The 23,899-nt window shown below is 51.1% G+C and overlaps 8 protein-coding genes across 8 annotated transcripts; 3 read left to right on the forward strand and 5 right to left on the reverse strand.

Annotated features, from left to right (window-relative positions):
- Positions 1-1,108: 1,108 nt before the first annotated feature.
- On the reverse strand, positions 1,109-2,328 carry JCM6883_005600 (uncharacterized protein; the record flags this gene model as incomplete). Its single annotated transcript, XM_076633155.1, has 4 exons — positions 1,109-1,546; positions 1,972-2,033; positions 2,110-2,186; positions 2,273-2,328. 4 exons carry the CDS (start codon positions 2,326-2,328, stop codon positions 1,109-1,111), a joined length of 633 nt encoding a protein of 210 aa, XP_076486910.1.
- Positions 2,329-3,194: 866 nt separating this feature from the next.
- Positions 3,195-4,195, reverse strand: JCM6883_005601 (uncharacterized protein; the record flags this gene model as incomplete). The annotated part of the gene is made up of 3 exons (XM_076633156.1): positions 3,195-3,622; positions 3,687-3,808; positions 3,885-4,195. 3 exons carry the CDS (start codon positions 4,193-4,195, stop codon positions 3,195-3,197), a joined length of 861 nt encoding a protein of 286 aa, XP_076486911.1.
- Positions 4,196-4,382: 187 nt separating this feature from the next.
- JCM6883_005602 (uncharacterized protein) lies at positions 4,383-5,412 on the reverse strand (the record flags this gene model as incomplete). The annotated part of the gene is made up of 6 exons (XM_076633157.1): positions 4,383-4,554; positions 4,614-4,776; positions 4,852-4,914; positions 4,986-5,037; positions 5,114-5,235; positions 5,295-5,412. 6 exons carry the CDS (start codon positions 5,410-5,412, stop codon positions 4,383-4,385), a joined length of 690 nt encoding a protein of 229 aa, XP_076486912.1.
- A 233-nt stretch (positions 5,413-5,645) lies between these two features.
- JCM6883_005603 (uncharacterized protein) lies at positions 5,646-12,617 on the reverse strand (the record flags this gene model as incomplete). The annotated part of the gene is made up of 12 exons (XM_076633158.1): positions 5,646-5,736; positions 5,815-6,279; positions 6,373-6,751; positions 6,821-6,850; positions 6,941-6,955; positions 7,036-7,686; positions 7,762-8,779; positions 8,852-9,724; positions 9,985-10,103; positions 10,177-11,704; positions 11,769-11,833; positions 11,903-12,617. 12 exons carry the CDS (start codon positions 12,615-12,617, stop codon positions 5,646-5,648), a joined length of 5,949 nt encoding a protein of 1,982 aa, XP_076486913.1.
- A 622-nt stretch (positions 12,618-13,239) lies between these two features.
- JCM6883_005604 (uncharacterized protein) lies at positions 13,240-14,076 on the reverse strand (the record flags this gene model as incomplete). Its single annotated transcript, XM_076633159.1, has 2 exons — positions 13,240-13,454; positions 13,521-14,076. The coding sequence occupies 2 exons, from the start codon at positions 14,074-14,076 to the stop codon at positions 13,240-13,242; spliced, it is 771 nt and encodes a 256-aa protein (XP_076486914.1).
- A 1,460-nt stretch (positions 14,077-15,536) lies between these two features.
- On the forward strand, positions 15,537-17,056 carry PRP18 (mRNA splicing protein PRP18; the record flags this gene model as incomplete). The annotated part of the gene is made up of 6 exons (XM_076633160.1): positions 15,537-16,265; positions 16,330-16,372; positions 16,435-16,532; positions 16,605-16,847; positions 16,928-16,974; positions 17,047-17,056. 6 exons carry the CDS (start codon positions 15,537-15,539, stop codon positions 17,054-17,056), a joined length of 1,170 nt encoding a protein of 389 aa, XP_076486915.1.
- A 442-nt stretch (positions 17,057-17,498) lies between these two features.
- Positions 17,499-19,587, forward strand: GAL7 (UDP-glucose:hexose-1-phosphate uridylyltransferase; the record flags this gene model as incomplete). The annotated part of the gene is made up of 10 exons (XM_076633161.1): positions 17,499-17,589; positions 17,930-18,081; positions 18,151-18,341; positions 18,403-18,459; positions 18,524-18,578; positions 18,637-18,737; positions 18,802-18,972; positions 19,065-19,157; positions 19,227-19,403; positions 19,479-19,587. The coding sequence occupies 10 exons, from the start codon at positions 17,499-17,501 to the stop codon at positions 19,585-19,587; spliced, it is 1,197 nt and encodes a 398-aa protein (XP_076486916.1).
- A 416-nt stretch (positions 19,588-20,003) lies between these two features.
- Positions 20,004-23,127, forward strand: JCM6883_005607 (uncharacterized protein; the record flags this gene model as incomplete). The annotated part of the gene is made up of 8 exons (XM_076633162.1): positions 20,004-20,046; positions 20,201-20,962; positions 21,037-21,093; positions 21,170-21,409; positions 21,481-21,633; positions 21,707-21,961; positions 22,033-22,097; positions 22,174-23,127. 8 exons carry the CDS (start codon positions 20,004-20,006, stop codon positions 23,125-23,127), a joined length of 2,529 nt encoding a protein of 842 aa, XP_076486917.1.
- Positions 23,128-23,899: the final 772 nt, after the last annotated feature.

The raw sequence follows: 23,899 nt of genomic DNA on the forward strand, positions 1-23,899 counted from the left end.
AGAGTTGATTGTTCTTCGCTGAGAGGAGCATGCCTACCTTTTCGAATAGTTCGGTGCTCTGTAGAGTACGTGAGCGTCCTCCGACAGTGCTGTGATCAACCTAAGAGATCAAGAATCCAACAACGGGATTGGTGTCGGCGACGGAATAGAGCGAGCGACCCGAGATGTGGAACGTACCTCGGAGCTGATTGACTGAATCTCGAGCGGTATCGACGTTGTGTTCTTGATTGCGGAGTCGAAGAGGATGAAGAGAGAGGAGTTGGACGAAAGCCGTTCCGGATCAGGATAGGATGAGAGCGTTGATTGTAGTCGGCGATGAGAGTGATCAGGACTCGCTTCGAATGTCGCAAGTAGGATTTTCGGGAGGCGAGTGCGAGGTAGAGGACGAAAGCTGTGAAAAAGGAGTTTCGCACGAAACTCTCTCCTCTCTTTTCCCCTGCTTTCTCTTTGTTGACTACTCCGCTGAGATGGAAGACACGTCGGAGCGTTCGATCGACTTCGTTCGGCCGGATCCGGAAGCCTTCGTCTCACTTTCTCGCTTTTGAACGACTCCGAGTCAATCCGCTCCTCTCGACTACTCAAGGCGTCACACACTCGGAGAGAAAGTTCAAACAGGTTTCGAAGGACGAAAGCAGTTAAGTAAGATTCAGATCGTGCGGAGGAAGCGGTAACGACGCTCGTTCGACGAGTGAGCTCGAAAGCTCAAACGTATTGTTCCGAAGCTCTGCCCTGATTCTCCTCTCTTTTCCAACTTCAGTTCGATTTCCTATACACGAGAAGGGGACCCAAGTGAAAAGCAGCTCTCGCGAGTGACTAGGCGAAACCGAGGAAGAAGCAGATCACTGACTTCGGAAGAACGAAAGTTGCGAATTTGGATTGCTGATGAGGACTGGTTGCAATCAAGGTTGAGTTCACGCTCAAAGGATTCGCTGAGGACAATAAGGCGAGCGCTTGACGAGGCGAGAGTGGAGAGAGGGGGATAGCAGAAAACGACGAAAGTTGCATTGAAATCGAAAGTGAAGCGGCTCTAAACGCTTGGTCAGACAAATTAGCGAACAAGCCGATACATCAGAGAGAATATCGTACGAACCTTTGCGTTTCTCTAGCCCTACAGGTCATCCTCCGAGTCGGTTCTCCCAAAATTCTGATCCGATCCGACGAGGCTCCCTTCCTCTTCCTGTTCTTCTCCTTCCTCTTGCTCCGATCCAGTAGAACCCGTTTCTGTCTTGAACCTCAATCCGTACCCATAACGATAACGAGATCCTAACCTGGCAAAGTTTTCGAATTCTACTACGAACCATTCGAGATCCTCCCGGTCGAAATCATCGTCGAGATTGATTTCGAGTCTGTTGATGTCAAATCCATGTTCTTTGAAGAGAGAAAGAGCGTATCTCAACGGATCCTTGCGACCGTTGAAGTAGAGATCCCCGAGTGCTCGGTTAAAGAATTCGAGGACCTGGAACTGGAATTCTTCGACGAGTTCCGAAACGTTACTCTCGGCGACGAGTCCGGCTGCTCGGATTCGTTCCTCCACTCCGGTAAGCTCCTGGATGACTCCGAAACCGTGCGACCGCAAGGAAGTCGCCAAGCTTCCATTGATGATAGTTCAACAGCGCCTTGAAGCATCGGGAGGTGATGATGAAAGTCACCCTTTGTTGCGCAGAATTCCTCCTCGGCTCGGCCAAAGTCGAAGATATCACCCAGCTCGAAGTAGAGGTATGTGAGGGTGAAGGTGCGAAGGTGCGGTAATCGATCAAGGCCTCCAAGAAGGCGATCAAGATTCGGGGTTGGACTGTCATACAATTTCAGAAACTATCGTATGGTCAACTAGAAGCACAGGGCTAAAAGCAAGGGCGACCTTCCGGCACGTAAACTCGTCCGAAACATGACAATCAATCAAACTGCGAGACTCGGAAGCCCAGTCACACCGTCAGCGAGGGTCTCACGCGGCGAGAGACAAGGGAAGCTTACTGATTTCAATTCCTCGTCAACGTCGACGGGTTCCGAATCGGCATCCCAGAACAGACTCGAGGCTAGCAACGCGTTCGAGGGAAATATTGTCATGAGCCTCGCGAGCGAAGAAAGGAGCGAGCGATGATGGAGACTCACCGAAGTTTGAGAGATTGTTGTCTCGGCGGCAGCACGATAGTTTGAGATGTAATTGTGTAACCGGGCGCAGCGAGTTTCTAGCAGAATCAACGATGTCAGCGACTGCCTGTCATCCCTCGAAGGCGAAGCCGACGAAAGTGAGAGAGAGGAACCGGAAACTCACTTTGGTTTCCCTCCGATCCCTTGAGGAGTAAAAGTGAGAGTGTTGAAGTCACTCATGATCGAGTGAGGGTCCAACTACTCTCGGTTGGTGTGAAAGGAGAGAGAGAGAGAAAGGGAAGGGGGAAGAAGTGATGGAAAGGAAAGAAAGGGGTGAAATCGCTTTCCTCTCCCGTTTTATAGCCCTCCCTTTGTCCCCAACCCGACTTTCGCCGTACTTCTCCCCACCCGAGCGTTCGTCGACCTTCCCCGAGGTTCCAACGCACTGTCCTCGTTCGTCACGCGATATTCATAGCCTCTTTTCCCCCCAACGAACTTTGGCCTCGTCCTCCTCTCCTTCTGCTCTTCCAATCTCGATAAACCTACTACGGGGAGCTCATACAAGCGACTACTATGGACTCGAAGTCGACACCGCTCGAATCGGCTAAGCTTCACCCTCTGACACCGCCTCGAATTCATCTCGTTCAGATCGCTTCGCTCACTCCCCTCTCCAGTCTCTCCCCTGGCCTACCCACTCGAACCAGATCTCAGCTCTAGCTCTCTTCCGCGACCTAACGTACACCCGATAAGCGGTTCAAGGGATGGAATCAAAGGCTTTCTCGTTCCGGTCATCGACTTGGGTCAGAACAACCTCCCTTCGATTTGACGACTCTTCCCCAACCTCTCCCATAGCTCTCCACTTTCGAAACGACTTCTACCTCGATATATCGCCCTCATCTCCCCTCGAACTCGATACCGTTCTCCGATCTGCGAAGAAATGAGCTCGGTTTCGTTTTCCTTCGTTTTCGATGAGAACAAGTCTCCTTTCCCTTCGTCTCTTCGTCTTCTCTCACAAACGCTCTCTCGACGATCTCTCAGGAAGCTCTCTATCCTCCTTGTGTAGCTCATGGCCATGCGTTGCAATTGTAGCCAACAAGTCAAAACGTTCACTTTTCCCCTTTCTTCGCCGCATTCGTTTTCTGTCGTTTGGTCGTGAGAGCTACTGAGACGACCTCCTCCTCCTCCACAACAGACCTCTTTCTTGCGCCCGACCCCGACCCCGAGTCCTTCTTCCCTCGACCTTTCTTCTTCGTCGGTGCTTCTTCCTCCTCCTCGTCATCCGTAATCGCTTTTCGTTTTCCTTTCCCCTTCGCCTTTCCTTCGTTCTCTACCTCTCCTTCTCCTTGTCTGGATTTTTTCCCTTTCCCCTTCCCCTTCCCCTCTCCTTTCCCCCTTCCTTTCGACACCGTTTTCAATTTCTTCTGTCCTTTCTCCTTCGTCGACGACGCTGCCTCCTTCTCTTCAATCTCCGCGGCGGTAGCCCCACTCCAAGGGAGGTAGTCGACGCCAATGTCGGAGTTTCTGCTTATCGCGGCTGAGAACGCAAGACGAGTCAATTTGACGATCCGAGGAGAAACGTTTGCGCGGAAATCACTTACGAACGAAACGGCGTTGGAGATACTTCTCAAAAACCTCCTTCTCCTCGACTACACTCAGAGGTGATCCTCCACTGAGCCAATCCTGCTTTGTGTAGATTCCTGATGGGTGGATGACGAGGTTTCTGTCGAGGAAGAGCCAAATTTTGTCAAAAACTTTACGCGTTTAGACTTCCAACGCGTACGAGGAGGACAACGTACCTTTCGAGTGCAATTTGGCAGAGTGCTTCCTTGTAAACAGTTGATGAACGAGTAATCAGGCGAGTAGCGATGATGTTTTTCGAGTCCGCGAGGTAGAGAGTCACCGAATAGTTTTTGTGCTCGAAAGTATGGATTCCTTGAATGTAGACGAGTCCGTCAAGAGTCGAAGACTTGACAGGGAGGGCCGAGTGATCGGTAGCTTGGATTCCCTTCGAGACGAGAATCTTAGAGACGAGTGGTTTCGGTAGGTAGCCCGGTTGAGCCTTCGTTGCCGTCGTAGCATTCGCTAATGTTGACCGGAGTGTTAGCATTATGCTCTGTAGCTTCTACCCAAACATAGTAAGGAGAGAAGGGGAGGCTCACATCGATCAACTTCCAACCATTTGACTAAGTGATCCGTCTCCTCTTCCGCCCATTCTTCCTTCGACATGATGAGTTTGATACCGCCATCAACAAGACGACCACGTCCAATGCCAGAGAGAGCACACAGTGAAACTGTCAGTTCAGTCTTCGAGAATAGAAAGGCAAGAATTCGAGCGAAATCAGGTTATCGACGTACGCTCCAGTTTGCTCGACCGAGATGACCCCTTCGACTCCTTGAGGACCATCTCTACTCAAGTACAATCGAAGAATGTTGAGGAATAGATTGCTCCCTTCTGCATCGATTGATCTGGTGAATCGAGCAAAATTAGTTTCTCGCGAAATATCCGAGAAAATCGTCAAACTCACGACTCAATGCTAAGTCCCGACGTCAAGAATGCGAGTTGAGAATCTTCGTCGACTTGATGTCCTGACTTCCAGACGCGATCGTTGGAGTCTTTCTCCAAATCGAACTTGAGCTGTTCGGGAGTCGTGATTCCAACTCCAAGCAGTTTCCCGACCAAATCACGATCTAACGATTCAGCGAAAAGCGCTATCGAGTCAGGGCAAACTCAAACAGGATCCTGCGAGCGAGAAGCGAACGAACCGATTCCGGGGATCTGTGAAAGTTTCACCTTTTTCTGAAAATTTTCCGAATTTCGTAAGGTTTCTGATCGAGTACAACATCAGTCACCGTGTTCCCGCTCTTCCATCGTGTCCAACAGACGATCACAGACTTACCCACTGCTTCGTGAATACCCCCGTCAACCAACATCCTTCCGAGATCAAAACCCTGAGGGCGATCCATCTAAACTCGAAGCTCTCAGTTCTCCCCATTCTCGCGGACTTGACAAGCGGCTAGTACTCACAATGTCAAAGCTCTCTAGTTGTTTCTCCGAGGAGAGTTTGGTCTCCATCGAGATCAGGTACACTCCCAAATTCTCAAAGTATCGAACTTGACTCGATTTCTTCTTCTCCTCGCCCTCCGGAACTGAGAAACCTCCAACACCGTTAGCAGGAGTTCCTAGGGATCGAGGATGGAAGGCTCACCAGGGTCAGAAGCGAGGTTCCAAGTGAAAATCGAGAGCGAATTGACGAGGCCTTCGTTCTTCGTGATTGCAAAGTTGTAGTCTTTGGCGAGAATTGAGCGAGCTTGTGCGAGATTCATGTTCTCCTGACAGTTACGAGCGAGCTGGCCGGAGACGAAGACGGTGAGGCGGGAGGAAGGGAAAAGGGAGATCAGTTCGAAAGCGCGAAATGTCAAGCGAGATTGACTTTCGCGAATCTTTTCAGGTGTTCTCTCATCCGTTTGTGATCTTGCTCTCGCTTCTATCGTATTCTCGAGAATGAGAGCTTGACCGAAGGAAAAGAAGGGAAACAAACATTTCCGAAAATTTCCTACTAAGGTATCAACCATCCAGCTTGAGCTAGTTTCGCTTCGACTGACCCCAGCATAGCAGGAGGTACGTCGCTCCTTGATTCGACCAGCGATCTGACGACGAGAGCGAGTACAGCGAGACAAAGTCAGTTTCTCGGTCGTGAGAAATCTCGAAACGCGAAAGAAACTCACTCGTCGATGATCTCTACCTTCTTGCCCTTTGGCAGACTCAACACCCAATCCTCAGGATCTCCCAACTCGAGGTCCGCGTCCAATTCCTCCTTCGGTCGCTTCATTTCCTCCTCGAAACTGCCTTGTTCCGCCAACTCGTCGATTTCTTGACCTCGACGAGCTAGTTCGAACGCTCGATCTTGCTTGAGTAGCCAAATCTTTGCTGCGTGTCGAAGCAGCTTGGCTCGTTCGGTACCGCGTGGGCGAAGGTACTTCGAGTCTCGTCGTTGTTTCATCGGTCGCTTGATGGTGAAATGCTCGTCATTTGGTGAGAACGGGTGAACTCCCGTTCGAGCACCGAGGATTGCACCGAGGAGAAGTAGTCGAGCCGAACCTTCGTCCCGATGGAAGATCTTGACGCAGTCGGCGCAGCAGGAGATTCGACTGATCTCTTCACCGGTGTTGATATCTTCGGGGTGGAAAATGCTGCGAACAAGCAGATTCGAGCGTCAGCTATGGAACTGAACAATCGAGGAACGGATGGGGTAGAGCGAGAGAGAGAGGGACAGGGAGACTTACTACGGCGACTCGCAGAAGCAGCAGGTTTGGGAGGTGAAATGCTCGTGAACTCGGAAGTACACAAGTTCGATGTCTTCACGAGAACTGATACACTCGAGTAGAGCATTCATGTAGGCTGAATCTTTTGTGGGTCCTCGACGACCTCTCGATTGAGGTAAATTTTCCGCTCCATCGATGATGACGATTCGGTAAGTCTTCTGGTCCAGTCGACGAGGGCAAATCGAATTCAATTGGATCGCGACATCCTTCTTCATTTGACTCTTTTCAATTCGAGAACGTTGCTGGGTGAAGGTTTCTCGAGTAGTCGAGCGAACGAAGGACGGAGGGATTTGTTGGTTGTTGTTGTCTCGAGCGTTGTGTTTCTCGATGTTGTTGCGAGCTATCCGATTGGATGTTCGACTATCAGCTACTGCCTCAGTGAGAGCTATCGACGAAAGGGAGAGCTCACCTCCAACTTGTTCATTTTCGAGAACTGGATCTAGCGCCCGAAAGAAAGAAGAAGAAGAGATACAACGTCAGTTCCTTCTTCTAGAGGAGAGAGTATACAGAGTGACAACGACGAGCTCACCAGCCGTCAGATCACCTAGACGAGTGAAGATTTTTGGTTAGCAAACTTTGTCGAACTCGCAAAATGGAAGGAAGACGACGACGATGATGACTCACGGAAGAACTCGTCGCGTTCTCGAGTACCGTTCAAATCCCCTAAGTGAGCTTCGGTCTTTGAGCGAGTTCGAGTTTCAGCAACGTGTCGATCTCGAGTCCATAGGTCGAATAGAGCTTGTAGCGTCGTCGGAGAGTACCACGCGAGCGCTTCAGGACAATTGATCCCTCGGTCATTCGCAGCGTACCAAGTGATGACGTCCGGATTGGCAGCGGCGGCGTCGCTCATCTCCCATTTGAAGCGTTCGGTTCCGTAGGCGAGTTTCTCCTTGAACTGAGCTTGCTCGTCGGGGTTCATTGACTTGAGACTCCAGAGCTCGTTGATATTCGAATCGGGATCGTAATACTTGAGGTTGACGAGGAAAGGCTTGATCGCGCGTTTCTTCGAGAACGGAACAGGAGAGGGATGCTTCTTGTGAGCTGCAGACCAATTGAAGAATTGCCCAACCCTTCGGGTGAGAATCGGTGGAACTGCCTGAGGTTGAAAAGTGAACGAGAGTTTAAGGTTGGGCCATTTCTTCGAGACAACTTGATCCTTTCGACGAAGTCCCGATTTCTTGACCATCTCTTCGACGCGATCGGAACGGAGGAAATAGTAGTAAGTCGTGACCTGAGTACCAAGAGTCGACTCAACGAAGGTTTTGAAGTTTCCACCTGCTCGAGGGCGACACTGACAAACTCGTCAATCTGGGCTCAAACCATATCGACGAAAGAAAGCTGGACACTGACCAGGGAGTTTCTCCGGATAGCGAGGGTCTCGATAAACGATGTTGAGCGACCAAGGAGTCACGGCGTACATCCAGGGGATGAGAGTGCCGGATCCTTCGACTTTAAAGAGCAAGTTGAGGATTTCATGACGAAGACGAACGAGTGTTTCCAGGCGATCCGATTTGGACGAGCCACTGATGACCGCTTCGAAGACGAGACGGACTGAGTCGCAAACCTTGAGGACCCTTTTCTCGTTCAGAACGAACTTGACCCAACCTTCGTTCGGTTGATCCTTGGCGAGATCGAAGAACGACGACGACGCGAGAGCTTCGGAGAACTGCAGATTCGGGTACGACAGACGGATTGAGGCAACTCGTTCCGCTGGAAGAAGTCGATGCATTCCATTGATCTGCCTTCCGCGGAACCGACGGCTTGAATCGGTTGTTGAATCGATGAAAGGTTCTTGTTCATGAGTGTCGGAAGCAGGAGTGGCGACAGCAGGATTGTCGGGAAGAGAAGGATCTTGAGCGGGAGATTGGGCGGCTTGAGAGTCGGTGGAAAGAGATCTGAGATGAGGGAAGTCGGCATTTCGTTCTCCTCGAGTTGTCTTTTTCCCATTTTTCAACTTCTTGAGGTCTTTCGACTTTCGAGTCTTCCGATCAAGTCCGTTCATGAAGGTTGCGGCGTAATCGTGACGATAGTTCGGTTTCGTTCCCTCCTCCTCCTTCTTCGAATCATGCGGAACGTCGTTTACTCCCTCTCCTTCCTCAATCTCCATTCCCTCCTCCACAGCCGGATTCTCTCTCAAGAGTTCTCCTCCTTCAGGTCCGACGTCGGCGAGATCTTGTCGTTTTCCTCCCGAGTGTCGAACGGCATCGATTCTTTTCATAATTTCGACCTCATTTTTGTAGAGATTCTGCAGAGCAATGAGGAGCGGAGGAGGAAGAATTCGACTATCTCCGACGGTCTTTTCTCTTGCTCCCGCGGAATAGAAGTAGGCCGTACCGTGACCAAAATCGAAACATTTCGGTTCGAATTTCTGTCAGAGGAAGAAGTGAGAATCTCAGCATCACACGATAACGTTCCGAGAGAGTAACGAGAAAAGACGAACGTGCTTCAGAGTACCAGCAGCTGTAAGCGCCGATAACTGGAATGCTCGAACCGAAACTTGCAAAACTTTCTCCCGATGATAACTCGTGAGATACTCTTTGATGGGTCGTTCCGTCGATACCTTGAACTTCTCCATCACTTCTGACATGACTGGAGCTGGAGGTGCCTCGCCACTCCTTCCGCTCCTACGTGGAGGGTCGAGGAAGTTTTCGTTTCGAAGAGCTTGCGCGATAAAATGAAACAGAAGTCGAGGGAGAAGGAAGGAGAGATATCGAACGATGGACATGAGAGATTGAACGGCTTGGTCGATTACGTTCTGTTTGACTTTGAGGATTTCATCGTCGACAGATTGAGGTTTTGCGCAGATCGATTCGAATAGTTGTCGAATGAGGGATTCGAGATGGAGAGGAAGAAGTGGAAGATTCAATTGACCTTGAGCGTCGAGATCGGGCTCCTCCAACTTCGGATCGTCCAAACTCGGTATTGAAGTCGAAAGAACGAAACGAACCACCTCGTCGACGAGAGTCTTGCTCTTGGTCTTGTCAGCGGCGAGTCGCTTCCATAGTCGAGAGACAGCTTCGGAAGGTCGCGGTACTGTAACTTGAATCGAGGCGAGAGTGAATCTCGAGGAGACAGTGGGGAGAAGAGATTCGATTCTTTCGAGAACCGCATCGGGGGAGGAGAGGAGCGATGTGACGAGCTCTGTCGTAGGTTGACGGCCGTCTCCCGTCTTGGCGTTGTAGTAGTTCATGGTTGCCGTTGCGGCCGACGATAACGATAGATGAAGTCTTGCTTGAACGTCAGGAGCGCTATAGACTTCTCCCGTGCGAGTTTGATCCATTGAAACGGCGTCTCGAGCCTGTTCCTTCCACTCCTTGGATGAAAGAAATGGGACACGATGAGCGCAAGCGTGAGGTTTGATTGACCATGAGAGAGCTCACCGTATCGTCTGCAGCTCTCTCCTTCACTCCACCGGCGTAGGTTCGTTCTCGAGCGACCGTCTGGTAGCTATTCGCCAGATCTCGTTCACCCATTTTGAAAGAGAGAAATCCGAGAGGGGGTTCTATGACAGGTGATCGAAACTTCAATTACCGGGCCAAGCAGAGACGAAGAGGAAGAAAGAGAGAGGCTTACCTGCGAAAGAAGCAGATCGTGAGCGGAGAAGAAAGCTCGATGAGCGGCTTCGAGCTCTTTCGCACCGGCAATCGTGATTCCTTGATGAAGTTCGTACATGGCAGTTGCAAATTGAACGGCTACAAGTTTGACGATAAGGGAAGTCAGTCGAGAACTAAGAGTCGAGAGAAGAAAGAGTCGAAAGAAACTCACGTAGTCGATCTTCCTCGGCAACGTCCTTCAATCTCAATTTTCGAATAGCTTCATCGAGACGACGTTCGACGGTGATGAAACGAGGTTTGGCGTCTTCGAAATCTTTAGGCTTTTCCGAGCTCAGAGGCGGATCGGGTTTCTCGGTCGGTAAATCTTCAGCGAGGGTGACTCGATTCTTCGCCTGTTGGATTTGTTCGTGAAGGTCCGGAAGATCCTTTCGTTGAAAGGGTAGCTGCTTCCCCTCGTACGATGAAGGAGCTGCTCGGATTCCTCCTCCTTTGCGGTTCACGTCTTCTTCGTTTTCACCTCCTCTCGCTGAACCTCCCTCGACGTCGACTTCGATATCTACTCCTCCTCCTTCCTCCTCCATTCTGACTGCTCCTCCCTCTGCATGACCTGATCCTCCTTCTCTTCCTCCATCTTCGGAAGCTCCCCCTTCACGAACAGATACCTCTCCTTCCTCTCCCTCCGACATGACTCCTTCGCGCTCTCCGGGACTCGCGGCTCCTCCTCCTCCAACTTCTTTCGGGATGTCTCGTTCGACTTCTCCTCCTCCTCCTGCTTGACGTGCGCTCGTTTTCGGCCAAACGGAACGAGGAAGGTGTCGGAAGTTATGAGGCTGGAGTTGATTACGTGGATTCGGGCGACTTTCGTTGACTTGAGCGATTTGTTGAACGAGGAGAGACTTCTCAGCTGATCGTCGTGAAGCGACCTCACTCTTGATCAAGTCCTTCCGAGTTCGAGAGAGTGAGTCCTTGTCGAATCCGTTTTCGTCGAAGAATCCCTGCGTAACTTGCTGAAGCTTGTAAAACTCGGCGAGAGTGAGATCCTTAATGAACTTCGACGGCGGTAGTCCTGCGAGAAGGGACTTGAACTTGGATTCGAGTTTCCGCAAATCTTCCTCATTCTCCGCCGCGACGGCTTTTCGATACGGACCCATATCGCTGATGAACTCGATGAGCGGTCGATGGTCCTCGTGATTCAGTTTGGCGAGAGTAATTTGAGCGCCTCCCGGGGAGTAGTCGTTTCCGTTGAGAACGATCGTTCCGGCGATTCCTTCTTGAGTCTTGGAGCGGAAGACGGCACCGATGAGCGAACTGTACTCGACGAGTCGGTAGCAAGGGACGGGTTGCTTAGGGTTCATGGGCAGGTCGAGGTGTTGAGGAGAGTCGGGAGTTGAAGGGATCTGGTGAGCTTCGTAGTTCTGTCGGCCCATTCGTACGCTGCTGAGTGCCCAACCAAAGTTGTCGAAGTTTGCAGTCGCGAATTGATCCGAGTCGACGAGGCAGGAGATCGTTTGCATCCTTGGATGAAGGAATTTGGTCGGGTCAGCTTCAGCTCCCTCTCCATAGTGAACGGATTCGAGTTGTTGGTAGTTCTTCCCACGAGCGGTCCTGTGTTCTTCGGCAGTCGTGTTGAGGGTCGCAGCGAGATCGAGGAGAGATTCGGCTTCTTGCCGAGGAACGATGAGACGAACTCTGGAAGGATCAGGGCTCGATCGGCGAGTTCCATCGACGAGGTTGGAATGCTGGAATGCGAGAAAGAGATGGTCAGTCTCTAGCGAGTGTTGGACTAGAGAGACCGAGACTCACAAAAAGGAATGTAGCTGGATCAATCGGAAAGGCGAGATCGGCTTCCGAGATTGAAGCTTTGGCATCTAATACGTTCGCGCATGAATGAGGACCGAGTACATGAGGAATCGATTGAATCGGAAGACAAAACTCACTGGCCGTCGAAATTTCCACTTTCTTCTCCTTTCCCTTCCCCTTCCCACTCTCGTCAGCAACAACTTCGCCTTCACGCTCTTCCATGTTCTGACCAGCTCCTCCCCCGGATCCTTCCTTCGTTCCTCTGTTTGATTCACCTCCTTTTCCCTCACCCTCATTGGAATTCTTCCCTTCCCCCCCGAATCTTTCGCTCCGTTCTATCTTTCTCCTAACATTCCTCTCCTGGTTTCTCCTCTGCTTTCGGATCTTCTCATTTTGTTTCTTCGTCATCTTTGCCTCACTTGCCGACTCCTTTTCAAAGACTGTCGCCAAACGTTTCTCAACGGTTCCCTTCTTGTACTCGACTCTACATTTCCCGTCCATCAACCAAGTATGAAACGAGTTAGGTGCGAGTATCTCCCTCTCCTTCATCGTTTCCCAAACTTTCAGTTCCACCCTGAGTTGGAGAAGTTTCCTGAATTCGTTTGGCGCGAGAACTCGGGTTGCCGGATTCTGTTGCATCTCTTTTTGAATCGGCAAGAGGTAGGGGCTTACTTCATCGCAGAAGTGGAAGGGGACGTCTTGAGGGGGAGGAGGAGGAGGGGGAGGAGGCGCCTGGGGATCTGTGCGGAAGGACCCTCCTCGACGTGCTTGCCAGAGAACGAGGGCGAGAGAGTTGGAGAAGCGGGCGCGGCCTGCTACGAGGATTGACTCCCAACCCTTCTTGACAGTCATTGTCGAGGGAGGAGGGAGGGAGAAGGGGTCCGAGACTGGAGAGGTGCGAGAAAGTGAAGGGAGGAAGAGAGGCGGCCCTCGAGCGGTAAGTAGAGATGAGTGTAATCAGGTGAGAGCAGTTGAGTTGGATCACGGATGGGTGCGAGTTGTGTAGAGTGGAGAGTTGAAGAAAGAAGAGGAGAGATCCGTGAGTCGAACACGAGGCCCTCAAAAATCGCAGGGACGTCGAATTCTTCGAACCGTCTCATTTGACTCTCCTCGTTCTCTGGCAGAAATTCCATATATCTCACCGAATGCCTGACGAGGGCATCTTTCTTCGATGCTACGATTCCGCAATGGGTGCGAAAATTAAGCTTTGTTCTCCGCTCATACTGCAGTCGACATAATCGCCGAACCTCTAAGTGGGATCGAAGAAGAAAGCCCGTCGGGACCCCGTACACCACCAGACCTTGAAATAGACGAAACCAGGCTGGTCGCCAGACTGGTATTCACAGTAGAGGGGAACTAAGCTGCGGTAAAGGAGAAACAGGTACATGATTATGAAAGAGTATAGCTACAAGTTATCCGAACAACCCAGCCCATCTCGACTCCAATAGGGGAATGCGATCGTTTTTGACTTTCTCTACCTCTTCGAAGGACTTCCACCTCCACCTCCACCACTTCCCGCAAGTACACTCGAAAGCTCCAACCCACTGCTCAATCTCTTCATCAATCCAGGTCTTCTCGTCGCAGGTTTCCCAGCCTTGAGTTTCTCGATCCTTTGTTTCTCCTTTGCTGCGAATTCTTCCCTACTCAATGGTTTCTCGGGTTCTACCATCGGTGCGAACCATCCGGAACCTACGCCAGATCTCCGTCGGTCTCCATCGAGATAGAGATAGAGAGAGACGAATGATGAGGGCTCACCAGTTCGGAATTGCGAAAGAAACCCTCCCGAAGAACTCCCACTCGATTTCCCACTACTACTTAGATTATTCCTCGCCGCTTTCAAAGTCGCCGCACTCTCACTCCGTTTCCTTCCTGCCATCGCTTCACTCGTCATCCCATTCCCATTCCCATTCGAGTAATTCGTTTCTTCCGAGGGAGACGGTAAATCTTCACTCAGAGCTGCGGAGATTTGTCTTGATAGTTCGGTAGAGGTCGAATGAGGTAATCCAGGTCTATTAGAGCCATTCGCTGCTGGAGGAGAGGAGGAAGAGGGGGAGGGAGAATCGTCCCCGTTCTCAGAGGAGAGTGGAGACCAAGGGTTCCTCTGCGGCTGCTGAGCACCAGTTCTCACTCGGGAGGAAGATCTTGAGCTAGTTCGTGATCCGGATGAAGCGGAGGAAGGATCGTAGAGAGAGCGGTCGACGAAAGGGTCGGAAACGACTGATGAAGGAGCGTCGAGAGACGGGTTGCGGGAATCGTAGTCGAGTGAAACACCGCGCGAGGAAGAGCCGGAGTGATGAGAGGTCGTGTACATCCTCTCGCGAGTGGTGGGCGAAGAAGAGAAAGTTGATGAGATCAGAAGCTTAATTTTCGCATGATGATGTGCGCAAAATACTCCTTTCTGCGTCGTTGAGCGGCAGAAGAGAAGCTACGTGAATCATATAGCGATAGCTCGAGAGCGGAGCGGAAAGTAAACCGAGCGCTCCGAAAAAAAATGACAACTCTTTCGCGCGAAAGTGTTTGAACTTCGACAAGCTCTCGCTCTTTGCTGTTCACTCCGGTGAGCGACACAGGGGACGAAAGCGGTCGAGAGCTCGGACGAGGAGCGAAAGCGAGGTCATTCCGACAGAACGAAAGCTTCGCCCAAGCAAACGTAGAACGATTTCGGTCTTTCCTTCCGCTGTTGGACCAGCTTTCTGCACCCATGTCGTCCCATCCGCAACGCTCAGAGAGGTCTATCACCGCCTCTTCCGTTTTCGTCTGTCTTCGAAAGGACTCCTGAAAGGCAGTGGGTGGTAGTGAAAATTTAGTATAATTTTTGGTCAAAGAAACTCCCTCCCTCATACGAAACTCCCTCTTTCTCCTCTACATGCGCTCGCCGGGATAACTCATAACTTATGCAGACAACTTGGCGGGGAATCGGTTCTACACTCAGAAAGAGCCGTCAGTTTTCGAAGGATTGAGAATCGGCGAAAGGAAAAGGGCAGGGATTTACCTCTTCACGTTGCTCATCCCACTTGGCGATCCATTCATCTAGCAACATTAGAGATACGTCAGTCAGCCGATCCTCGGCGAGAGAGGAGAAGCGTGAGGTTTAGTTACTCGGGCAAAGAGAGTGGTAAGTGCGCCAGAACTGTTCTCCTCAACTCAAAGTCAGCGGGCGATGCGAGAGAGGGATAGAGAGAGTAACTGACAGTCTTGCAAGCGGGAAAGTCCTCTCCCTTTGCGTCAACACATCGGTAGTAATCCTAAGCGAGCAAGTGAACAATCGGAGATTGTCAACATTCGTTCCCTGCGCTCAAGAGTGATCACATGAAGAAAGCTGAAAGCTGAACGTACGACGTAAGATTGGAACTACCGATTCAACAGACCAGGAAGAGGTAAGTGAGCAGGGTTAGCGAATCGGAAACAGAGGAACAAGTCGGCACGCGCGCGACAAGGGATGAACGAGTGGACGGGACTCACGCAGTGCTTCGATTGGTTAGTGTTGGGGAATCGAGCGTCGAACGCAGCGGTTTGGAGAACGGTAGACTATTGACAATCGAATGAGAGAGTCGGAGATCAAAGGTCAGCTTCTCTGTCCGAGCAAGAGCTGCGCCAGCTTATAGAATGAGATAACTTACTTGACCTTCTTCGGAAGACATGTTTGCGATTACCGGGCGAGGAGGGGAAGTTGAAGTGAAGGAGAGTTGTTCCCACTCGCGCGATCGGCTCCCTCTCTCTCCTTCTGACCACTCACTACGACTTCTCGATAGCACGACTAAGCGAGCTAGTATGGACTTCCTCAAGGCAGAGATTCAGAGCAAGAAACGTCAACTCGAGAACCTCTCCCCTTCTCCAGGTCCCTCTTCCTCGACTACGAATGGAGACGAACCACCGGTCAAACGGTACTTGAAACGTAGTGAATTGGAACGATTGAGAGCTCAGGAGGAACGGGAGAAGCAACAAGAGAAGGAACGACTAAGAAAGGAGAAACTTTATGGAACTAAACCTCAAGCCAACTCGACAACGACGACCGCTACTCTCAATCCTGCGACTGGTACGACAATCACGACAACAATAGAGCAAGCGGGAGACGGACAAGGAGAAACGTTCAACGTTTCAAACGAAGAAGCGATCAGGAGGTTACGAAAGATTGGACAACCAATTCGATTGTTCGCTGAAACGGACAAGGAACGAAGGCTGAGGTTGAGGGCGTTGGAATTGATCGAAGAACGTACCGAAGGTCAGAGGAACGATTTCGCGAGGGCGATGGAAGGACAAGAACTGGGAATCGAGAGGGAAAAGGAAAAGAATAAGAATGGGGAATCTTCTTCGCAGAAGAAACAGGACAAGAAGGGAAAAGGAGCAGCGGGGACAACGACGACACCAGCGACAGAAACGGAAGCGGAAAAGGAAGAATCGAGAGAACCGAAACCGAAAGATGAGGAAGTTCTAGTCGATTTGGAACTCGTTAAAACAAATCCTCACAAGGTGTATCCTCAAATCTATCACGCTCTCAAGGTAAGTCTCGCTCTACAATTCGCGCATGTACTTGCCCGCTGACTCGACCTCCCCTCCCTCGCAGCGAGTACTGAAGGAATGGGAACAATCTCTAGCGGATCGACCAGGTAGGTTTGAATCTCTCCAGAATAACTTCAATTAGCTTGCTCATCTCCTTCGTCCTATACAGAATCGGTTAAACGATCCACTCAGGGTAAAGTCGCCGCGGCAACTCAATCAACTTCCGCCGAATACCTCAAACCGCTTTTCAAACAACTCCGAAAACGAGTGAGTTTTTCCTCTCCCTGTCTTGACGTCCTCCTTTCCTTCTCCTAACCCCTTCTTTGTGATGCTCTGTAGGATCTCGCCGCCGACGTCCTCCTCGCCATTGCCGAAATCACTTTCTACATGCAAACTCGCGAATACCTCCGCGCGAACGACGCCTACCTCCGCTTATCGATCGGGAACGCACCTTGGCCGATCGGAGTAACGATGGTTGGTATCCACGAGCGTTCGGGACGGGAGAAGATTTTCTCGAGTAATGTCGCGCATGCGTTGAACGATGAGACGAGTAGGAAATATATTCAAAGTTTGAAGAGATTGGTGAGCTCTTTCCTCCAGCTCCAGTGGTTGTTCCGAGACGGGAATCTGGTACTGATGGTGCTGAGGAGTGTGCCACACAGCTCACTTTCGCACAAGCTATTCGACCTCCTGCAGACGTTTCACAAAAGTGAGTCTCCATGCTCCTCTCTTTGTCGTTTCCGCGGTCAGAGTTGCTGACACATCCTTCACTTTGTGATAGGATGGGATAACGAGAAAGAGATTGAGCTGTGATCTATCTGGTTCTCGTTCTCTCGGGGTTTTCTGTTTCTTTTCGTCGTCCTCCTACCTACCTCAAGTTTTACCTCTGTTGTTCATCTAATTCCCCTCGCCTTGTTACGTAATAGCATTCACGTGTTCGAAAATACTGGTATGCTCATCGGTCGTGGCAAGCAGCAGCTACGAAAGACGCGGAACAAAATTATCGCAAAAAGCTCGAACTTTCGCAACGTTCCTTCTCTCTCTCTCTCTCCGCCTCTTTCGCTGCATTTGCCTCTTTTGCCGTCCTTTGACTTCACTCTGCTTCAATGCCCATCATTCCACGCAAATCCTTACATTTCGGCTACCCGCGTGTAGTTGTAGTTCGACCGAGAAGCTCCAAACTTCTCTCCCTCTTCTCCCTCACTCTCCTCCTCGACTTTTCGCCACATCAGCATGAGCTCAACCGAAGCCGTCCCTTTCGACCCCTTGAACCACTCTCATCGTCGTTGGAACCCTTTGAGACAGGAATGGGTTTTGTGTAGTCGTGAGTTGCTCTCTCTCGTTGAGACACGGCTGCCCTTCAACGGGACGGCGCATACTCGTCTTGTATGGGCTTTCGGCCTGTCTGAGTCGTTTAGGAACGCTGCTCGAGGTGGGAACGGGAGGAAAGAGAGCGTCATCAAAAGTGGGGGAAAGGCGAGGTTAAACAGCTAGTACGGAGCCGGACAGGGCTTGAAGGTTGCGAGTGCTTCTCAAGGACACGTAGGAATAGGCCGGAAGCAGCTCGACGGTGCGACAAAGGCGCAGAGCTACTCTCTCATGAAACAGCTCTCTTTCCTCCCTTCGATTCCCTTGCTGATCCACCTTACCCTTACTATCTGTAGCTCATCGAACCAAGCGACCCTGGCAAGGAGCGACGGAACCACCTCAACTCGAAGGCCGACCTCAATACGACGAGAAATGTTACCTGTGTCCTGGGAACACTCGTGCGGGAGGGAAAGTGACGGAGAAGTACGAGGGAACTTATATCTTCGAGGTGCGTACCTGTCGTCGTAACGTTACCGTGTAAAGTGACTTGGGCGTACTGAATTTCTTTTTTTCGCAGAATGACTACGCTGCACTCTTACCCGATCTCGTCAAACCCGCTGAACCTGCTTCTTCGAACCCTGCTGTGTCTTCGCTCTTTCAGACGGAGCCGGCGCGAGGAAAATGCTATGTGATTTGCTTCAGCCCTCGACACGATCTGACTGTGGCAGAAATGAAGGATCAGGAGATCGTTGGAGTGATTGACGCTTGGTGAGTCGCTACGTTTCCGCTTGAGGAGACGGCTCTGAGCTGATCTGAGGGACTTCGACAGGACGAAACTATACCTCGATGTTTCGAAGGAAAACCCTTGGATCAAGTACATTCAGGTGTGAGTCGACCTTCTAAGCATCGAGTAGATCCATCACTGATGCTTTCGGGTCTACTACACTCAGATTCGAAAACAAAGGATCGATGATGGGTTGCTCGAATCCTCATCCTCACGGTCAAGTGAGTTCAAACCACTTCGATCGCCTCGTCGTGATCTTACTGACAACTCCTTCGTTAGGCTTGGTCACTCTCTTACGTCCCTACTATCCCGAGCTCAATGTTCAAGTCTCAACGTCAATTCGCGAAAGAGCAAAAACCCGTTGAAGGAGTTCCTACCCTGTTCGTCTGGACTTGCCCTTTCCCGAGTCTCTCTCTGGCTGACTTGGAAGCATTCTTCGAACAGAACAAACTCACTTCCTTCGCTCCTCCTCACTTACGCCGCGACCGAACTCGCGACTTATCAGAAATTCCCCGATTCTCCCGATTCTCGAGTCGTACATCTCGGTAAACACTTTTTGGCCGTCGTTCCTTATTGGGCTAGTTGGCCGTTCGAGATTATGGTCTTACCTTATCGGTACGTCTGTACCTTCTCCAGTTTGAACTCGGTTTGATCTTGCGAGCTGACTCGAGCCAATAAAATCACTTCTTCGCTCTGCCGGTCGACAGTCGTCACATCCCTTCGATCGCTTACCTCGAACAAGAAGAGAAAGAAGATCTAGCGAAGATGCTCGGTGCTGTCGGTCGTCGATTCGACAACTTGTACGCTCTCTCCCCAACTTGCTCCTTCCCTTCCCTTCCACGACTGACCAGCGTCTTCTCGGCTTTTAGATTCGAATGCTCTTTTGCCTACTCTATGGGAGTCTACCAGGCACCCGTTCATTCCGCTCTCTCGCAAGAACAACTCTCGGATCCCAACTCTGATAACGACGCCGCTTTCGCTCAACTTCACATTGGGTTCTATCCGCCTTTGTTGAGGAGTTCGACGGTTAAGAAATACCTCGTCGGGTGAGCTCTATCTCCGGCTGTTCAGTCTTCAATCGAACGGAATACTGATCATTCCAATCGTCGTTATCGTTGCAGATTCGAACTCTTCGCCGAAACTCAACGAGATATCACTCCTGAACAAGCAGCACAACGATTGAGGGACCAAACCCCGGATCAACACTACAAGGAAGTACTCAAGCAGTAGAACCGGTCAGGGGATATATATATCAAGACGAGGAACCGGAGAATACAGAAGTTTTGAAAGTTAGTACCAATCGCATTGAATCATCCCTTACATTAAACTTGAAACAGATAGAGCATTCCACAACATGCTGCTCCTTGTTAGAGGGAAGGAGCGCTTCCACTGGCGGCTGCTGCTGCTACCAGTGTCAAAAACTGCCGAGTTTCCAAAACTTTTCGAACGAAAATCAGCAATTCATAATTTTTGACAGCGCTACAGTTTCCTCGACCGGGTTGTGTTCCGTTGACTGGGCTTGTAAACCGAGACTCGAACCTAAACGTTATCGCGAACCGAAACTTGTGAGCAAAAAGACAGGAGCCTGCTTTCCTCCCGAAACCCTTCACCAACCTCAATCATCCGGCACGCGGTTAGCTAGCAGGATGGCCGGAGACCCGATAGAGAGTGTCTCGCATCGCTCAGAAGGTAAGTCACGCATCTCCAGTCGCTCTTTCGAGGTCGACCTCCTGTCCTGAATAGCAACTCGCGGAGTTCGCACTGTGACGCCGTTGGGAGGCACTGGGGTGGTCACAAGGATTTATCAGAGCTATACGCTGACTCTCTTTACCTCCGCGAGCAGGTCCGGAGCCGAACGAACCCTCTCATCAATCCATCTCTTCTTCCTCTGAAACAACACCTTCTACCTCTCTTCCAGTCCCCTCTGTACCCTCTCCAGCTCCCTTCGCTACCTCTCATACCTCGACTTCGGCTCCGCTTCCTCCATTCCAGACCGGTCGTGAAACATCGACTTCGATTCCCTTCGCAGGAACTGGAAACGCTCTTCAAACTCCGGCCGAAGGAGGAGGAGGAGGAACGAACGAAACAAACGACGAAGAGAACAGTCTGACGGCGGCACTTGTCGCTGCGTTAGTCCAAACTCGAGATGGACCTCCTCCTCCTCCTCCCGACTCTGCTTCGACCTACTGGGACTTGCAATCCCTCGAACTCGAAGCCGACTTGAACGCGTTCACGCAAGATGGAGGATTGACTGACGTCGACGGTCTCGAATCAGAAGGTGCGGTAGACGAAGCAGTAGCAATCGCGATGATGGGCGGAACGACGACTCGTTCAGGACGAAGAACTCGACCTACTTCCGCCGCACTTGCGTTCTCTCAAGACAACAATCGAAACAGGGGAATGAATCCGTCCCCAAGCGCTTCGATGATGGATTGCAAGCAGAAGATTCCGAGAATTCGCTGGAGTACCGAAGAAGACGCAATTCTCGTTAAATTGATCAAGGAGGAACCTCCGCTGACGTGGACTCAGATGGGAGAGAGGATGGGGAGACCGGGTGCTGGATGTGCGATGAGGTGGTACAATTTCATCAGGCAACAAGTCGGAGGTGCGTCGAACTTTTCTCTTCATCTACCTCGTCGGTCGTGGCGGAGATGTTGAAAAGCTCATCGCTCTGTTCAGGAGCCGAGGCTGAGGAGCTGTCGAAGAAGATGAGAGGTCCAACGGGATCCTCGAAAGGTACGTCGTCGCTTTTCCACGTCTGATCCGAGGCTCGAACGAAAATGCTGAATCGATTCCGTTATGCTACGAGCAGTTCGAGGAACTGAGGAGGATCAAGAACAAGAATACGATCCTGAAGATGCCGTCTTACCAGAGGAGGACAAGCTCGCCCAAGCGTCGAAGCTCGTTCCGATCGAAAGAGCGATTCTGCAGCCCCATTCCGTCACAACAATTCGACCGATGCAACCGAGTTCGCAAATGCAAGTCGGATCGAGTCGGGAAGCTCGTAGTGAATCTGCCGCTAGTTTTGATCTCGAAGCAGCGGAAAATTCAAGTACGTCAATTTCGATTCGCTCGAGTCTCAAAGAGGGAACTGACCTCCACTCTTGCTTGTCGTCTCTTCAGACAACATTCTCGACTATGATATCATGCGAGGATACCCTACCACTGGAGAAATCCTCGATTTCGCAACTATTCCTCACGATCAAGTCTCTCCTCAACTTCCTCCCGCTCCTTCAAACCCTGGTCACCCACTCCTTCGAACCCGCTTGGAACACAGTACGCTCTCCGTCCTCCTACACTGTGTATGTCGTGAGCTCATCGATTGATTCTCTCGATCGCATTTCGACAGGTACCTCACAAGTAAACTCCCTCCCTGATCCGCCTCCCCGCGTTAGAAAGAACCCAACCCTCCACGTCAAGAACACCGTCATCCGCGGTCGACGAACCCACAACCCCGACTCTCTCGAAGCCGTAGTTGGTCCAACTCCCCCGAATTCGAAAGCGAAGAAAGTTCATCCATGTCCCGCGACGGGTTGTAACGCGGCGTTCAAGAGGGCGGAACACTTGAAGAGACATTACAAGAGCGTACATAAGGGAGAGAAACGTGAGTGAGCCCTCATCCTCATCCGTATTTGACTTGACGCTGATGTGGTTTCGAGAGCGCTTGCCTCACAGCTTTCCCTTGCAAGGTCGAACAATGTGGGAAATCTTTCTCTCGTAAAGACAACTTACAACAACACGTGAGTCGTTCGAAGCCGATTCACCTTATTTCGAGACATCAAAGCTGATCTCACTTCATTCGATTCACGGAAACAGCAAGCGCTAGTTCATCAAGTTCGAGCGATCTACACCTATCCCGACGGTACAGTCTCTGTCAACGCTCCCGACAACGACGACGAACCCGTCATCATCACCTACGAAGAAGTCGATATCACGAAGACGGCGAGAGGAGCTGCGAGACATGCTCGACAGGAGGCGAGAGCGAAGAGAAACATCGCGAAGAAGGCAGCTGATGGAGGGCATCGGGTCAAACGAAGTCGAAGCAGTAGTACGAAATCTGAGTTCGATGATGAACAGTTCGGAGAGGAGGAAGAAGAAGGAAAGGAGGAGGAGGAGGAGGAATTCAACGGCAACGACGACTTTGATCTCGATTTCGCTCCTCACACCGTCTCGGCCTCTTCAGTCCCCGACGCCTTGATGCCGTTCGCTCTACCGCAACCTCCGAGAACGACGAGGAGTCGCAATTCGTTCCCGAGAACTCCCTCGACGGTTCAAGGTCTCATGAGCTCGAGCTCGGCCGCTACTCAGAGTTTCTCAATCGGACCGAATCCGAACAATAACCTCGCTGGATCGAATGGGCGGAGTGTAGAGTCGAATGGAGGAGGAAGCAATGTCGTCGGAGAAAAGAGAACTCGAGAAAACAGTGAAGGAGGAGGAGGAAGCGAATCAACAACGAACGGAGTCGACAAGCGCTTACGATTGACGGGAGACGTTCAAGCTCACGAACTCGATCCAGCCCTCCGAGTCCTCGCCGACGCCATCTCGACTTCCGCATCCTCAATCTCGAGCTCTTCGATCGCTCCGAATTCGACCGGTCTTTCCCCTCTCGTTCAACACGCACTCGAACAACGACTCGTTCAAAGTCAACCTCGTGACCTCCCTGTCAACTCTGCGAACCCTTTCGCCCTCCCGAATTCGAATCTTCATCTTACTCCTCGCCCTTTCGCGACTTCTTCATCCATTCCCAGTCCATCGAACAGCACAGATTGAGCTACACTACGAAGTCTGTTGAACGGTGGAGCTGGATGTACAAGTTGAGTGACGAGGTGGACGGAACGAGGCAGAGTAGCTCTTTTTTTGGCCGATGCAATTTCTTCAATTTCTCTCTTCTCACTCCAGCCCTTCTTAAGATAAAGTCGTGTGAGCTTCCTCTCTATCTCTTCGCTTCGCCTTGTGCCTACGTCAACTCTTTCAGAAGGAATCGATAGCAAGCGAGAACGCATCACAAAGGAAGAACAATTTGCGGCCAGTCGAAACCAGGAAACAAATTTTCGAACGGACAAAGACATTGACTACGGGAAAGCTAGACAAGGGAAGAACGGGAAACACAGCAACGAAAACTCGATCTCGCTTCGTTCGAGCTCCTCTTGCTGAGCGAAGCCGTGTCACGACGTTGCAACTCCGGGGAAGACTCTTCAGACGAAGAGTCCGAGTGAGGGTGAGTTGAAGTACGACGAAGCCAGTGGAACGAAGGAGGATGGGGTTCAAGTTGAGAGGCTGTTGGATCGACCGAGAGAAGACCTTTCGTTTGACGGCGTCGTTCGAGACCTGGAGCGAGTAGGTAGGACCAGTTTGTTGCCACTTTGATCGAGTTTGGGAACTTGGTGTTCGGGACCTCTGGCCACAAGGTCAGAAAATTTGCATTGGTGCGAAACTCTTTCGACAGGTGCTTGACCGTCTTTTCGCTCTGATCATGCCGATGGTTGTCAGTCTTTGATCCACAAAACTACTCGAATGTGGGAGAACTGACGAATACTCGGAT

The sequence above is a fragment of the Sporobolomyces salmoneus genome, assembly GCF_050403485.1.
Source record: "Sporobolomyces salmoneus JCM6883 DNA, S_salmoneus_JCM6883_v1_ctg34, whole genome shotgun sequence".
Lineage (NCBI taxonomy): Eukaryota > Fungi > Basidiomycota > Microbotryomycetes > Sporidiobolales > Sporidiobolaceae > Sporobolomyces > Sporobolomyces salmoneus.